This window comes from Lynx rufus, unplaced genomic scaffold, assembly GCF_022079265.1.
Source record: "Lynx rufus isolate CCGP_SWC_20201006 ecotype Redwood Valley unplaced genomic scaffold, mLynRuf1.p SCAF_6, whole genome shotgun sequence".
Lineage (NCBI taxonomy): Eukaryota > Metazoa > Chordata > Mammalia > Carnivora > Felidae > Lynx > Lynx rufus.
Genome location: NW_025814878.1, coordinates 77920691 through 77938360, shown reverse-complemented (window position 1 = coordinate 77938360; position 17670 = coordinate 77920691). Strand labels below are relative to the sequence as shown.

Sequence of the window (17670 nt, the reverse complement as noted above, 5' to 3'; positions counted from 1 at the left end):
TTTAAAAAAGAGGATATTGGGGTGCCTGGGTGGCTTAGTCGCTTAAGTATCAGACTCTTGACTTCAGCTCAGGTCATGACCTCATGGTTTGTGAGTTCAAGCCCCTGTCAGCCCAGAGCCTGCTTGAGATTCTCTCTCTCCTTCTCTCTCTGCCCATGCCCTGCTTGTTCTTTCTTTCTCAAAATAAATAAATAAACTCAAAAAAAATTTTTTTTAAAAGAGGATATTGAAGATAGGAATATGGAAGTATTTAACAAATTTGGGATTATGAAGGTAGAAAATTTTGGTTTGTAGACTCATTAACTTGTGTTTTAGAAACATGTGTTGTCTTGCATACTTAAATCTTTGCTGATAAAGTCAGAGTGTAATAAATTATACTTTTTGGGTGTTCATTCAATCACTTAAAAATTCTAATTATGTCCTTAATGAAAAGTATTAAATTTGCATTGAAAAATAGTGAGGAAAATCCTTTTGTATTTCTTGAATAACAAACCATTAGGCTGAATATTAGTTTAGTTTCCTTTATCTAAACAGTTGCACCCAATGTTTGAATTCTGTTTTTTTCTTATTACTAATCTAAGAAGAGTCACTAACTTTAAGTGTGTATGTGTGTGTATGAGTGTGTATGAGAGAGAGAGACAGATTGATTGACTGACTGATTGGTTCGTTGTGGGAAGTCCCTCTGCTGTCTTAAAAACAGAATAAACTGAAGAGAATATTGGTACGCTTGATGAGAGTGGTCCACAGTGTGTGCAGATCCTGATGAGGAGTGAAAAGTAAAGCTACCAGGACATGATTATAGGCTACAACTTAAAGTTCTGGTTATTCTTTTATTATTACTACTTTTTATTGATGTATAGTTGACATGAAATAATGCATGTTTCAGGTATACAGCATGGTGATTCAACGATTATAAATTACACTGTGATCACAAATGTAGCTACCATCTATCACATGATTGTATGTATACAACACAATTACAATACCACTGACTATTCCCTGTGTGTGCCTTTTATCCCCGTGACTTATTCATTCCATAATTGGAAGCCTGTGTCTCCTACTCCTCTTTACTCATTTTGCGTACCACTTCTCACTCTTGGCAACCATCAGTTTGTTCTCTGTATTTATGGGACTTTCTGCTTTTTGTTAGTTTGATTTGTTAGATTCCACACATAAGTGAAATTAAAAGGTATTTGTCTTTAGGGGCACTTGGGTGGCTCAGTTAGATAAGCATTCATCTCGGCTCATGTCATGATCTCACAGTTTGTGGGTTTGACCCCTGTGTCACGCTTTGTGCTGACAGCTCAGAGCTTGTAGTCTGCTTCAGATTCTGTGTCTCCCTCTCACTCTCTACTCCTCCCACTTGTGTGCTCTGTCTCTCTCAAAATTAAATACATAAACATTAGGGAAAAAAGGTATTTGTTTTTCTGTTTGACTTATTTTGCTTAGTACAGTACCCTCTAGGTCCATCCATGTTGTCACAAAAAGCAAAATTTCATTTTTTTTTTTATGTCTGAGTCATATTCCAGTGTGTATGTGTGGGGGGCACATCTTTATCCCTTCATCTCTCAGTGGACACTTAAGTTGCTTACATATTGTGGCTATTACAAATGATGTAATAAATATAGGGGTGGATAAATCATTTCAAATTAGTTTTTTAGTTAGTTTTTTTTTTTTTTTTTAATTCTTTGGGTGAGTATCCAGTAGCAAAATTATTGGATCCTGTGGTATTTCTATTTCTTAGTTTTTTGAGGAACCCTTATACTGTTGTCCATAGTGGCTGTACATTCCCACTCACAGGGAGCAAGGATTCCCTTTTCTCCACATCCTCATCTTACTTCTTGTCTTTTTAATTTTAGCCATCCTGGCTGGTGTAAGGTGATATCTCATTGTGGTTTTGATTTGCATTTCCCTGATGATTAGTAATGTTGATTCATCTCCTCGTGTGTCTGGCTTTGGAAAAATGTTTATTCAGATCCTCTGCCCATTTTTTAATCTGATTGTCTTTTTGTTGTTGAGTTGTGTAAGTTCTTCATGTATTTTGGATGTTAATCCCTTATTAGATAATAACACTTGCAAATTTCTTCTCCCATTCACTTGGTTGCCTTTTGTTTTATTGACGGTTTCCTTTGCCGTGCAAAAGCTTTTATAGTCCCAATTATTTATTTTTGCCTTTGTTTCCCTTGCCTGAGGAGACAGATACAGAAAAATATTGCTAAGGCTGATGTCCAGGAGTTGACTGTCTATGTTTTATTTTAGGAGTTTTATGGTTTCAGGTCTTACATTTAGGTCTTTAATCCATTTTGAGTTTATTTTTGTGTAGGGTGTAAGAAAAGTGGTTCAGTTTCATTCTTTTGCCTGTGACTGTCCAGTTTTCCAAGCACCATTTATTGAAGAGACTGTTTTCCCCCTTGCATATTTTTGCCTCCTTTGTTGTAGATTAATTGACCACCTAAGTGTAGGTTTATGTCTGGGCTCTCTATCTTGTTCCATTGCTTTATGCATCTGTTTTGTGCCATTTCTTTACTATTTTAATTACTGTAACTTTGTAGGATGGTTTGAAATCTGATATTGTGATACCTCCAACTTTTTCTTCTTTCTGAAGACTGCTTTGGCTATTCAGGGTTTGTGGTTCCATACAAACTTTAGGATTATTTGAGCTACTTCTCTGAAAAATATTATTGGTGTTTTGATGGGAGTTGCATTGAATCTGTGGATTGCTTTAGATAGTATGGACGTTTTAACAATATTCTTCAAATACATGACATGGTATACCTTTCCATTTATTTGTGTCATCTTCAGTTTCTTTCATCAGTGTCTTACAGTTTTCACAGTACAGGTCTTTCACATAGTCAGCTAAATTTTTTGTAGATAATATTACTCTTTTTGATGCAGTTATAAGTGGGATTAAAAAAATTGTGCTAGGTTATTTGTGTATAGAAAATCAACCCGTTTCCATATATTTTTTATTCTGCAACTTTACGGAATTCATTTATTACTTCAGATAGTTTTTTGGTGGTGTCTTTAGGGTTTTCTATATGTAATACCATGTTATCTGCAAATAGTGAGTTTTGCTACCTTACCAATTTGATTGTCTTATAATTTTTTTCTTGTCTGATTGCTGTAGCTAGGGACTTCCAGTCCTATGTTGAATAAAAGTGGTGAGAGTGGAAATCCCTGTCTTGAGAAAAAGCTTTCAGCTTCTCACTGTGCGTTTGTCCTATGTGGCATTTATTATGTTGAGGTATGTTCCCTCTAAACCCACTTTATTGAGAGTCTTCATTATGAACAGATACTGAATTTTGTCAAATGCTTTTTTATATCTATTGAGACGGTCATATGATTTTACCCTTTATTTTGTTTTGAGATGTATCACATTGACTGATTTGTGGATACTGAACTGCCCTTGCTTCCCTGGAATAAACTCCACTTCATTGTAGTGAATGATCCTTTGATGTATTGTTCAATTCAATTTCCTAATATGGGGCGCCTGGGTGGCTTGGTCGGTTAAGCGGTTAAGCGTCCAACTTCGGCTCAGGTCATGATCTCATGCTCCATGGGTTCGAGCCCCACGTCGGGCTCTGTGCTGACAGCTCAGAGCCTGGAGCCTGTTTCAGAGTCTGTGTCTCCCTCTCTGTCTGCCCCTCCCCTGTTCATGCTCTGTCTCTCTCTGTCTTAAAAATAAATAAACGTTAAAAAAAATTTTTTTTTAATTTCCTAATATTTTATTGAGGATTTTTGCATCTGTGTTCATCAAGGGTGTTGATATATAATTTTCTTTTTTTGTAGTGTTTTTGTTTGGTTTGGTACCAGGTACAATCAACCATTGTATTGATTTTGTACAATGAATTTGGAAGCATTTCTTCCCTTTTTTTTGTTTTGGAAGAGTTTGGAAAGGATAGGTATTAACTCTTCTTTAAATAGAATTTACCTGTGAAGTTATCTGGTCCTAGACTTTCGTTTGTTGAGAGCTTTGATGACCAGTTTCATTTTGTTACTAGAAATTGGTCTGTTCATATTTTCTATTTCTTCCTGACTCACTCTTGGAAAATTATGTTTCTAGGAATTATCCATTTCTGCTAGTTTGTGCAATTTATTGGCATATAATTTTTCATAGTTATCTCATAATTCTTTGTGTTTTTATGGTATCAGTTGTAACTTCTCTTTTATTTCGGATTTTGAGTCCTCTTTTTTTCTTGGTGAAAAAGGTTTAGAAGTTTTGTTTATTTTTTCAAAGAATTTCTCTTGGTTTCATTTCTTTTCCATTGTGTTTTTAGTCTCTGTTTCATTTGTTTCTGCTCTGATCTTTATTATTTTCTTTATTGTATTAACTTGGGGCCTTGTTCTTTTCTGGTTCCTTTATGTGTAAGGGAACATTTGTTTATTTGAGATTTTTCTTGTTTTTTTTTTTGAAGTAGGGCTATATCTTTATAAACTTCACTCTTAGAACTGCTTTGATCTATCCCAAAGTTTTCAAACCATTGTGTTTCCATTTTCATTTGTCTCTATTTATTTCCTCTTTGATTTCTTCATCGACCCATTGGTTGTTTAATAACTTGTTGTTTAGCTTCCGAATGTTTGTGGGATGGTGGGGTTTTTTTCCCCCTTCAGTTTTTCTCTTGTAATTGATTTCTAATTTCATATTGTTGGAAAAAATGTTTGATATATTTCAGTCTTTTAAAATTTGTTGAGACTTGTTTTGTGGCCTCACAATTGATCTCATCTGGAGAATGTTCCATGTACACTTGAAAAGAATGTGTATTCTGCTTTTTGGGGATGAAATGTTCAATATTTATGTGTTAAATCCATCTACCTAAGAATATGTTACTTAAGGCCACTGGTTCTTTATTGACTTGCCATTTGGATGCTTTTTCCATTGATGTGAATGGGGTGTTAAAGTCCCATATTATTACTGTTTTACTGTCAATTTCTCCCTTTATGTCTGTTAATATTTGTTTTATGTTTTTAGGTACTCCTGTGTGTTGGGCACGTAGATATTTACAATTGGTATACCCTCTTGTTGATTGATCCCTTTATCATTATTTAATACCCTTCTTTGTCTTTTGTTACAGTCTATGTTTTAAAGTCTATTTTGTCTGATATAAGTATTGTTACCCCAACTTTTTTTTCCAATTCCATTTGTATGGAATATATTTTTCTGTCCCTCCACTTTTAGTCTGTATGTGTCTTTAGGTCTGACGTGAGGCTCTTATAGGAGCATATAGAAGGGTCTAGTTTTTTCTTTTTATCCATTCAGTCACCTTTTGTCTGGTCTAGTTTTTTCTCTTTATCCATTCAGTCACCTTTTGTCTTTTTATTGGAGTATTTAGTCTATTTACATTTATAGTAATTATTAACAGGTATGTACTTATTGCCATCACGCTCATTGTTTTTGGTTGTTTTTTAGTTCTTTTTCTCTTGCTCTCTTCCCCATGATTTGATAACTTTCTTTAGTGTTATGCTTGGGTTCATTTCTTTATATTTTTTGGTGGTTTGTGGTTACCATGAAGATCATATATAACATTCTATATATTTAGCAGTCTATTAAGTTGTTGGTTGCTTAAGTTCAATATATACTAAATTCACTGCCGTTTTACTTCTTCCTCTCACATTTTATGTGTATGATGTCATTTTATATTTTATATTTTGTGTATCCTTTGACTAATTTTTGTAGACGTAATTGATTTTACTACTTTTGGTTTTTAACCTTCATATTAGTTTTGTGTGTGATTGATCTATTGCTTTTACTGTATGTTTGCTTTAGCAGTAAAATTTTTTCCATAATTTCCTTCTAGTTATGGCTATTTCTTTTCTGCTTAAAGATGTCCCTTTAACCTTTCTTGTAAAGTAGTTTAGTGAGGATGAGCTTCTTTAACTTGTTTTTCTCTGGGAAACTCTTTAGCTCTCCTTTAATTCTGAATGCTTATCTTGCCTGGTAGAGTATTCTTGGTTGTGAGTTTTTTCTTTTTAGCACTCTGAATGTATCATACTACTCCCTTCTGGCCTGAAAAATCAGCTGATAGCCTTGGTTTCCCTTTCATGTAACCATTTGCTTTTCTTCTGTTGCTGTTAAGATTCTCGCTTTATCTTTAATGTTTGACATTTTATTTGTCTTGGTGTGGTCTCCCTGGGTTAATCTTGTTTGGAGCTCTCTATCTCTGTTATCTCTTCCTCTATCTCTGTTAGGAAAGTTTTCAGTCATTATTTCTTTAAATAAATTATTTGCCCCTTTCTCATCCTTCTGGAACCCGTATAATGTGTTATGTTAGTATGGTTGATGTTGTCCTAGAGGTTCCTTAGCGTGTGCTTTTTTTTTTTTTTCTTTTTTTAATTTTGCTTTTGTTCAGCTTGGGTACTTTGCACTAACATATCTTCCAGATTGTTCATCCATTCTTCTGCATCCTCTAATCTGCATCCTCCAATGTATTTTTCATTTCACTTACTGTATTCTTCAGCTGATTGGTTCTTTTTAATTTTTTACATCTATGTTGAAGTAACATAGATATAATTTGTTCATCTACTCTTTGTTCATGTCTAGTGAGCCTCTTTATGACCATTACTTTGAGCTCTTCATTGGGTAAACTGCTTATCTCCATTTCATTTAGTTCTTTTTCTGAAGTTTTGTCTTGTTCCATTGTTTGGAACGTATCTCACTGTGCCCTCCTTTTTCTGGCTCTTGCTGTTTCTATGTATTGGGTAGATCAGCTGCTTTTCCCGATCTTGAAAGTCATGGTCTTATATAGAAGGCATCCTATGAGACCCAATAGCACACTTACCTCTAGTCACTAGAACTAGGTGCTCCAGGGGTATCCCTTGTGTAGGTTGTGTGTGCACCCTCCTGTTGTGACTAAGCCATCACATCTGCAAGGGTGCACTGATGAGCAGGGCTGGCAGAAAGGCCTGGCTGTAGCTGCTGCAGGCTTGCTGATGGGTGAGGTTAACTCTTGGCACAGCAGGCTGAGAGGTCCAGCTACAACTTTTGTGAGTGTGGTTGTAGGCAGGGCACTGTCCCTGTAGGATTGCTCACTGGGTGTGGCATTGTAGGAGTTGCTTGGGGTCACATGGGGTTTGGCTGTTTGATTAAAGTGGTTTCGCAGGGGAATGCCAGGGTAGCATGAGCACTGCTACTAAGGAAGATAGATAATGTCAAAACTAGCACCTGCAAGTGTCCAGTTAGCTAGGCTGAAGAAGAGCAAGGAAAATGGTGCTTCCCAGCATTTCTATTCTTGTATATCCCTCCCCCTTTCACACATGCCCTAAACTTAGTCAAATGAATGTCCTTCATATATAACCCAGGTGCTTTTCAAAGTGCTGTTTCTGTCCTGGGTCTTGGACTAAGTGATAAAATGCATTGATCCTTTAAAAGTAGAGTCTTTTTGGGGCGCCTGGGTGGCTCAGTCGGTTGGGCGTCCAACTTCAGCTCGGGTCACGATCTCGCTGTCCATGAGTTCGAGCCCCGCGTCGGGCTCTGGGCTGATGGCTCAGAGCCTGGAGCCTGCTTCCGATTCTGTCTCTCCCTCTCTCTCTGTCCCTCCTCCATTCATGCTCTGTCTCTCTCTGTCCCCAAAATAAATAAACATTAAAAAAAAAAATTTTTTTTAGGTAGAGTCTTTTTTTTTTTTTCCCCCTTTATAGCCTTCAGCTTTCCCAGAGTTAAGGCCTACTGATTTTCAAAGCTCTTGGAGTTGTCACTGCTGATTTTCAAAGCCAGGTGTTATGTGTAGCTTGTCTTCTTGGGGCTGATTCCCAGAGCCAGGGTGCCTAACTTGATCCCCTCACTCCTCTGGGAGGGCCTCCACGCCTGTGATACCACTCCCACTTTTGGATTACCTGCCAGGGATTTTGTTCCCGACTGCATCTCTGCCCCTCATACCCTCTCAATGTGTCCTTTTTTTTATACTTTTATAAAGATTTGTTCTTAGGGGCGCCTGGGTGGCGCAGTCGGTTAAGCGTCCGACTTCAGCTCAGGTCACGATCTCGCGATCCGTGAGTTCGAGCCCCGCGTCGGGCTCTGGGCTGATGGTTCAGAGCCTGGAGCCTGCTTCCGATTCTGTGTCTCCCTCTCTCTCTGCCCCTCCCCCATTCATGCTCTGTCTCTCTCTGTCTCAAAAATAAATAAACGTTAAAAAAAATTAAAAAAAAAAAGATTTGTTCTTATTCTTAAAATAATCTTAAGATTATTTTCAGAATGAGTTGCATTATATGTAGTTGTTGCCTTGGTGCCTGAGGAAGGAGGTGAGCTCAGGATCCTCTTAGCCATCTTCCCCTGCTCCCAAGTTTTGCTTACTCTTTGTTGTACATTTTGAAACATTAATTTATTTTAATCAAACTATAATAATTTGATAATATAAATTAGTATTGTTTATAGCAAAAGTCATGAGGAATTTATAAGATTTAATTTCAGTACATTTGTTTTTTTTTTCTTCTTCCTTTAGATCGTGTAACAAAGAAAATTGAAGAGTCAGAATCACATCTGGAGTCTGAAATTAAAAGGAAAGTACCGCAGAAACGTCATAGTAGCACATATCAGTCTCTATCTCCTTTGTCTCCTGCTTCAAAAAAATGTTTAACTGATATAGAGGTGGGTAGAGAAATTCTTCTTTGTTGCTAATCAATTAGTTGGTATTTTTATCAGTATAACATTTAGTACTTACTAAATTCTAGGGGATCTTTCCTTATAGCACTAGAAGAGACATAGAAAAGTTTTTTGTTTTTTTTTAATGTTTATTTATTTTGAGAGAGAGCGAGTGTTGAGTGGGGGAGGGGCAAAGAAAGAGAAGAAGAGAGTGAATCCCAAGCAGGCTCCACACTGTCAGCATGGAGCCCAGTGTGGGGCTCAGTCCCACGAACCATGAGATCTTGACCGATCTGAGACGAAATTGAGAGTTGAACGCTTAACCTACTGAGCTGCCCAAGAGTCCCTAGAAAAAAAAAATTTTTAATGTGTATTTATTTCTGAGAGAGAGTATGAGCAGGGGAGGGGCAGAGAGAGAGGGATACACAGAATCTGAAGAGGCTCCAGGCTCTGAGCTGTCAGCACAGAGTCAGATGCAGGGCTCGAACCCACAAACCATGAGATCATGACCTGAGCCGAAGTCAGATGCTTAAGTGACTAAGCTGCTTAGGAGCCTCTCCTAGAAAATTTTTTAAGCAGACTTTTCTGCCTTCACTATGTCATTTTTTTCATTATCCAAAATGTAAAACACATATATCTGGAAAGAATTTATCAGTGCCTTCCTGCAACATACTCCAAATAATAGCTCTCAACCAGAAATATTTTGAAATTATTTTAAATTTGCAAAAAAGTTGAAGAAATAATAAAACAGCTTACATACACTTCTATTAGATTCCTCAGTTTTCCACATTTGAAATATTGATCTCCCTCCTTTCCACCTTCCCTCTGTATATGTGTGTGTTTCTGCACCATTTGAGTATAAGTAACAAATATGATGCCTATTTATTACTTTAATGTTTCAGTGCATGTTTCCTTAGAAAAGGCAGGGGAGGGGGCAGAGAATGGGGCATGTTGCTATAAAACCAGAGTATGCTTGTCAAAATTTTAAAATTAACATGGATCCAAAATTACTGTCTAATCCACAAACTCCATTCACATTTCACCTAATTAATTTCCTTCACTGGAACGGGATCAAATTCAGGATTGTGTTATATTTCATTGTTGTAATCTTTAGTCTTCCTTAATTTGGAATAATTCTTAGTCCTTCCTTTCATTAAGTTGATATTTGTGAGGAGTATGTTTCTTCATGATTTATGCATTTTTAAAGAATCCTCTCAAGTGATTCTATAATCTCATCATTGCATCATATCAGAATGTATACAATTTTCACATTATAACATTTATCTTAAGATGTACTTTCCTATATTTGTCCACCTTAAAGTTAATTAGTAGGTATTATTTATTAATAAGATGAGCTGCTGTAAGGCAGAGTGTATATAAAGTATAATAAAAGGATGTACCACTCTAAGGTAGAAATTTTCCTTATATTTACTTATTTCTTTATACAGCTCAACACATAGATCTTTTCTTTTTTTGGAAGTATAGTAGACACAACATGGATTCTTACTCAAAAAAATTATACTCTGTCACTGTCATTATTTTGATGCTCAGATTGTCCCAGTCTTGGCCCCCAGGAAGTTCTTTAAGCTGGCTCCTCTTTCTTTTTGACATAACCACATCATTCTTTGAATACTTCCTTAAGTTTTGATGTAACCAGATGGTCTAGACTTCTTTGTATCTTCTCTGTCTCAGCTCTAGAGTTATGTATTTCTCCAAGGGCCATTGTTCCTATAAGTGGAGGGACTATATTTGGGCATTAGTTATGCTTATTGCTAATTGGTATCATGTGCAGAGGCCCTCTCAGTGGGCAAAACTAGCAAATATATGTGTGTTTATGTGTTAATATTTAGTACATGTTAAAATGCATGCATTCACACTGATAGTTCCGGTTCTGGTCTAATACCACAGTGTTTATCTTAGCCTTTCCCACTTTGCATATTTGTAACTTCCTTCTCTGACTGAGAAGCCTGACTCCCATCATTTACTTATTGGTTCAGTTGCTTTTTATCTGATCATTCTCCTGGAGTGCCAGCCTAAGGTTGGCCTAGCCCATACTGGCATTTCCCCGTGGCCTGGCCCACTGCTTGATCCAGGTAAAGAAGCAGAAAGGACACACTGTCCTTCTCTCCCCTAAGCATGCCAGCTGAAAACCTCAGAATTTTTTAACATCTAAAATAAATCTTTCTTTTACTCTTTACTGCATTCCAGTTGTTCTTACTCTGTTCTTAGTGAACATAAAGAATAGATTCTAGCCACCCTTTATGTAATTTTTAATTCTTAAACAAGATTAGTGGTTTTTTTCCCCCACATGTAGCTTGTGAAATGCTACACTATGTACTGTTTACAAGGAAACACAGTCTTTGATATTTAATGAGATTATACATCTTAAGGATATTTACTAAAAATGACATCTCATTGGTGTCTCATCAGAGACAGGTTCATTCTTATTAAGCTTACTTGGTTATTATTTATCTATAGAGTCTGGCGATAGTATGTGTTACTGACTAGGATTTATTTTATTTTGTAATAGTCTACCTACCAAGAGGGGGAAAATGAGACTTTAATTAGTCTTTGTTTTCCAAAAGAAATTTTATCTAACATGAAATTATTATGGAAATATATAACTTCATACACACTTTACTAAAAGTAATTGAGCAGTTTTGAGATTATAGTGTTTAGATTGTTAGGTTGATACAGTTCTGAATCTGTAGTTTTTATCATGGAAAATTTAATATTATATTTGGTTCAGCTAACATGCATTTTGTTTTTGTTGCAAATAGTTCCAAGGTATGTGTTTCTTAGCTGATGGAAGGCATATGATAATAGTTTACAGTATAGGTCATTCTGCATTTTAATATCAGAAAGTTGAATACTATGTGCTTTCGGTGTTTAGTATCAACTTATAAAAGGAAATATGTGGGAGTATTACCTTTTCTTGGGGTTCTTTCCATTGAAATATGTACTATTTATCTTTGTTATAGGCAATGAAAAATTGGAGTCAGATTTTTTTTAAGTTTATGTGTTTATTATGAGAGAGAAAGAGAGAACACAAGTGTGCACACTGTCGGTGGGAGCAGAGAGAAAGGGGGAGAGAAAGAATCCCAAGCAGGCTCTGCACTGTCAGCATGGAGCCTGATGCAGGGCTTGAACTCATAAACCATGAGATCATGACTTGAGCTGAAATTAAAAGCGAGACACTTAATCAACTGAGCCACCCAGGTGCCTCTGGTGTCAGATTCTTAAAAGACAGGGTTAGCTTATATGTAGTTGATTCCCACTACAACAGATGGGGCTCGGTTTTCCACATAAATTAATATCTTTAAACTTTTTTGGGGTTCACCAGGATATTTTGTAAACCTATGTAGAAATGGAAGTATTTCTTTGCTTATTATGAAAAGAGTGGGGTTTAGATTTTTCTGAGATGATTAGGTATTTTATCACAGTGTGGTATGCATAAGATAGGCACTGCTGTTTTGTTTGAGTTTCCCTTTTAGGTGCATTGTGACATGGCCAACCATTTGAATCCATTAGGGAATAATTGCATTATTTCATTTAAATGTACAGTTGACCCTTGAACAACACAGGAGTTAGAAGTGCTGATCCCTGCACAATTGAAAATCTGCATATTAACTTTTAACTCTTCCAGAATTTTATTCATTTATTTACTTCATTTAATTAACTGTTGTCTAGAAGCCTTACCAACAACACAGTTGATTGTCACATACTTTGCATGTTATGTATTATATACTGTATTTTTTTAAATGTTTATTTATTTTTGAGAGAGAGAAAGCACTAGTGGAGTAAGGATAGAGAGAGAGGGAAACAATCCAAAGCAGGCTCCAGGCTCTGAGCTGTCAGCACAGAGCCTTATGCAGGGTTTGAACCCACAAACCATGAGATCATGACCTGAGCTGAGGTCAGACGCTTAACCAACTGAGCCACCCAGGTGCCTCTGTATACTGTATTCTTACTATAAGGTAAGCTAGAGAAAAGTACATGTTGAGAAAATAATAAGGAAGATAAAATACATTTACAGTACTGTATTTATCAAAAAATATTGTCATGTAAGTGGACCTATGCTGTTCAAACCTGTGTTGTTCAAAGGTTAACTATACTAGTATTTCTTTCCCTTATTGACAATAAGCTAAAATTCGAGAGGTAGGTAATCTGTCCCATGTTTGTGTCTAACGAGTTATTTGCATAGTTCACCTGTTAACTATACATCCCAAATACACAGGGCACTGTCACAAGTGCTATGAGAAAAAAATTCCTTATACCTAGACTCCACAAATAGTATAACAGAATTCTGCTATGTATTGGCAGAGAAAGAGACATGTTCTTTTTTTTTTTTTTTTTTATAATCTACATATGCTGTGATAGTGAACAATGTTCTAAGTTCAGCTTTGCCTTGGTTGAAGATTGGTTTCATTCTTTGTTGTTATCTGGGGTAGATCCTTGAATAGATAACATGGTTTGATAGAATGGCTCTGTTGTGAGTCATGTAAGACAAGGGAAACAGTTTTTGTCAGTTTTCCCTTGTTTAAAACAAGAAGATAAGACTAGACCAATGGTCTTTAGACAATTTCCTAAGTGTATTTAAGGTATAAATTTACATAGAATAAGATGTCCAGAACTTAAGCTTTTAGCTCAGTGAATTTTGAAATTTATGTTTATACAACGTGTTCCTCCTACAACTACTTGATGACTTCCGTCACCTAAAAGATTTAAAAAATTTTAAACAACTATACATTCTCTTACATATTTTTAAGTTGACATTGAGCATTTTTTGTTTCAAGATTAAATGGTTACATAGGATGTAATAGTTGACACAGTGAAAAGAGTAACATTTTATTTTATTATTTTTGAGAGAGAGAAAACGCAAGCTGGGAAGGGGCAGAGAGGGAGAGAGAGGATTCCAAGCAGGCTCCATGCTGCCAGCACAGAGCCCACTGTGGGGCTCGAACCTACAAACTGTAAGATCATGACCTGAGCCGAAACCAAGATCAGATGCCCAACTGACTGAGCCAGTTGGTGCCCCAAAAGAGTAACATTTTAAAATAGAGAGTGGTTAATTAAATCACTCTCCTCATACATGGATCTGGTAACATCCAAATACTATAACACTTGATAATTACTATTTCTTTCTATTATTTCACTGTCAGAAGTATTTATCCACTTATTTCCTATTATATAAGACTCAAAGTGTTAAATTTATTTTTGATTGAGTTATTTCTGTTATTAATAGCACACTTGATTAAAACTATATGTTATAAAGTTTGATAAGTTATTTGACATAAAATTATTGGAAATGCATGTTTTAATTAGAGATACTGATTGTTTTTTTCAACTGCTTCCTGTGTCTATGAATAAATATTATGCTGGGCATAGTGAGACAATTCAACATCTATTCATATTTTTGCTTCTTAAAGATCTAAGTGCTAAAGAACCTTTTTCACATAAATAAGTACATGAGTATGAAAATTAATTCTTAAACTTCTTCTAAATTATATGCCCCAAATCACAGGAAGCTCTACTATCAAGAAACATTTTTAATAATCTCACAATTGTAACCTACGCTAGGCCTTCCTTAAAATATTTTTGAAGCACTGTCTTAGAAATCAGTTGTCTTGTAAAAGTTTTTATTAACCAGTGTTTAAAATTGATTCTTTTTTCCAACATTTAAATTATCCTTTGGTTTGGCTTGGTGGTTTTTATACTCCAGGGCAATGCACCATTGTAATATTTCAAATGGAAGTGTTTTGTTTTTTTAAGTAGGAGAACAATTCTGGCAGGAGATAGCTTGACATCAGAGGCATAATCAAGTCAGGTTTTGGAATGATATGTGGAAATTGAGAATTTTAGATGTTGATTCCCTTAAGATTATTTACGTTCTGTATGCCATAGAAAATCTTTATATAGCCCTTAAGTAGTGTACATGGTCCAACATAAGGATTGCTGGATTAGATGGTCCCGAAAATTGCTTCCAGCATCCTGATGCTAAATCCCAAGTAACATGATGTATTCAGGATTTTTTGGCAGCCATGGTGATGATGATACGGAGTGAGAGACTTAATTTTGAAATCTTATTTTTTATTCCATAATGTTGAAATAAAATGCCAAAGTCTTTTGATTTTTTTATTCTTTTGGAACTTAAGGTTTCTAACCAGTGTGGGTATTGTCCAAAATGTGGAAAACAAAAGGAAAATCAGACAAAATGCCAAAGTTGTGGTATTCTTTTTCCTAAGGATGTGCAAAGAAATTGCAGACAAGCTATAACTTTGAGTGAATCTACTGGACCCTTATTAAGAACATCAATTCATCAGAATTCTGGAGGACAGAAGTCACAAAACACAGCATTATCATCCAAGAAGTTTTATGGCAACAGTCTGGGAAAGATTCCAGTTGATATTATTGTGAATTGTGATGATAGTAGACAGAATTATTTGCAGACTAATGGGAAAGTCATTTTACCTAGGGCAAAAGTAGCCAAACTCACAAACCTGAAAGAAAGGAAAACAAGCCTGTCAGACCTAAATGATCCAAGTAAGTATTTTACTCCCTTTAGTATTATTTATATCAATCCAGTATTTTTTACATATGTTTTTAATGTGAGCATGAGCATATTTGAGAAGTATAGTTTTAATAGGTATTTGTGTCAGTTATATAACATGTTCTTTGGGTAGATGATTAAAACTGTCCATGTAGTTGGAAAATAATAACTGACTTTGTTTTCACCCCATCCATCTTAAATAGTGGGGAGGTGGGGGGAGCACAGACCTTGACCCTGGTCTTAGGTCAAGTGCCAGTTATGCCCAGCTTTCTAACTTTGGTCCAGTTCATTTAATCTCTCTGATTTGTAAATGGATTATTTTCTGCCTGATAGGGTTTTTGAGGAAGTAAATGAAGTAACATATAAAGTGCCTACCATAGCCCAGTAAATAAAGTGTTTGACATGTAGAAAGAACTCATTGAAAATTAGTTCTCTTACCACATTTACTCTTCCCTTAAATCTTTTTTTTTTTTTAAGTTTATTTATTTATTTTGAGAAAGAGAGTGAGAATGAGCGGAGTAGGGGCAGAGAGAGAGGGAGAATCCCAAGCAGGCCCCACATGGTCAGCATGGAGCCTGACATGAGGCTCAAACCCTTGAAGTGTGAGATTGTGACCTGAGCTGAAACCAGGAGTCAGACGCTCAACCAACTGAACCACCCAGGCACCCCATCTTCCCCTAAGTCTTTTTCTTACCTTTAGATATATGTGTGTATATGAAATGCAATACTGTTTGTAATAAGTAGCGAAGATTAGAAACAAGGAGTAGTTGAATAAACTATAGTGTACGTAGCTGTAAGAGGAGAGAAAGATCTCATTTAATATTCTATAGAGTGAGTTTTAAGATCTTTAATAACATGAATAAAGCAAAGTACAGATCACAGTAGATAATGTGCTACCCTTTGTGAAGGTGGGAGAATGAATATAGGGGATTTTTTTTTAAAAGAAAGATACACTAAAAACTAATTTTAAAAATAATTGATTAGAAGGGAGGAAACAGTGTAGGAATTAGGCATAGATGCCGGATATCTCCAAACATACCTTTTTTGTAGATTTGACTTGAGAACCATGTAAATGTTTTACATGATTATAAAGCAAAATTAAATAGGAAATTTAAAAAAATCAAAACCAAGATGAAACTAATGAACCTAATTATATATCTGGTTGGTGGCTTGAACACACAGAATTATTTCAAATGAATTTAAAACTTAAAATAATACTGTGGCTATGCATTCCTAATGTGATATATTTTAAGGTCAAACAGAATTGCAAAGAAATTCTAAGTGCATTCAGTAATACTGTTAATAATATTGGTATTGCCATTTTTTGTATTGTTATTTTTAAACACATATATCGATAAAACAAATAAGCAATTTTATTATCTCCAGAATCCAAGATTTTCAGTGTTAGAGCAAAGGAATTCAAAAGTAAAGTCAAAGAAGTAACAATCTCATAATTTTAAACTTGGATTGGAGAGAATGGCATGAAATTATTATATATATTCTCTTAGATAGAAGTGAACAATTCTATTTCCCATATTTGTGTTTTTGAATACTACTTCTCACTAAAAATAAGTAGAACTCCTCAGAGAAATGGCTGACTCCAGGTCTGGAGCAGGAGTGTATAAGATAAATCTAGATCATTTACTCAGGAAGCATGGAAGCAGTCAAAAACTACTATGGACATGTCAAAAGACACAGGAGCTAAAATGAAAGGGCTCCTACTGACCAGTAATGGGACTGTATGACTCACAAAAGGTTTCATAACTGCTATTTATTGAAATATGCCAAATATATTAAATTTTTTTTTTTTTTTAGCTCGCAATGATATCATCTCCCTACTCCCCCAAAAGAAAAAAAGCGCCCAGTTGGTTACTTTTGGAGGTTGCTTAGGTTCCAAATCATTACTCTGAAAACTGGTAAATGAAAGGGGGTGACATAAAAATTTTTTTCTTAAAATAGATTTTACTTTTTTTAACGTTTATTTATTTTTGAGAGAAAGAGCACACGGGAACGTGAGTGGGGGAGGGGAAGAGAGAGAGAGGGAGATACAGAATCTGAAGCAGGCTCCAGGCTCTGAACTATGAGCACAGAGCCTGACGTGGGGCTCGAACTCACAAATTACAAAATCATTACTTGAGCCAAAGTCAGACACTTAACCGACTGAGCCACCCAGGTGCCCCTAAAAATAAAAAAAAAAATTTAATCTGAGAAATATGTCAAGTTCTATTTTAATTCAGTTCAATAGAAAAACCTTAGCTCAGCGGCCCCTACCTGGCTCAGTTGGGAGAGCATGCAACTCTTGATTTTGAGGTCATGAGTTCAAGCCCCACAATGGGTAAAGAAATTACTTAGATAAATAAACTTAAAAAAAAAAAGCAAACCTTAGCTCATAACAGTGCATTAGCTTATTTTTCAAAAAGAACTATTAAAAAAATTATAACTGTGATAGCTATCAGCCAGCAAACACATCTGTTATGATACTATGATGATGTTAGTATTTGATGAATATTTTACAATACATTTTAGTGTTTTATCAGTGCGATAT

At 35.6% G+C, this 17670-nt stretch overlaps 1 protein-coding gene across 2 annotated transcripts in view; it reads left to right on the top strand.

The window, feature by feature from the left end:
• SENP6 (SUMO specific peptidase 6) overlaps positions 1-17670 on the top strand; it is a 116037-nt gene that overhangs the window by 55425 nt on the left and 42942 nt on the right. For both annotated transcript variants that reach the window (XM_047103315.1, XM_047103313.1), the window contains 2 exons: positions 8436-8581; positions 14821-15118. In XM_047103315.1, the coding sequence (XP_046959271.1) occupies positions 8436-8581; positions 14821-15118 (444 nt within the window). The remainder of the gene's footprint in view (positions 1-8435; positions 8582-14820; positions 15119-17670) is intronic.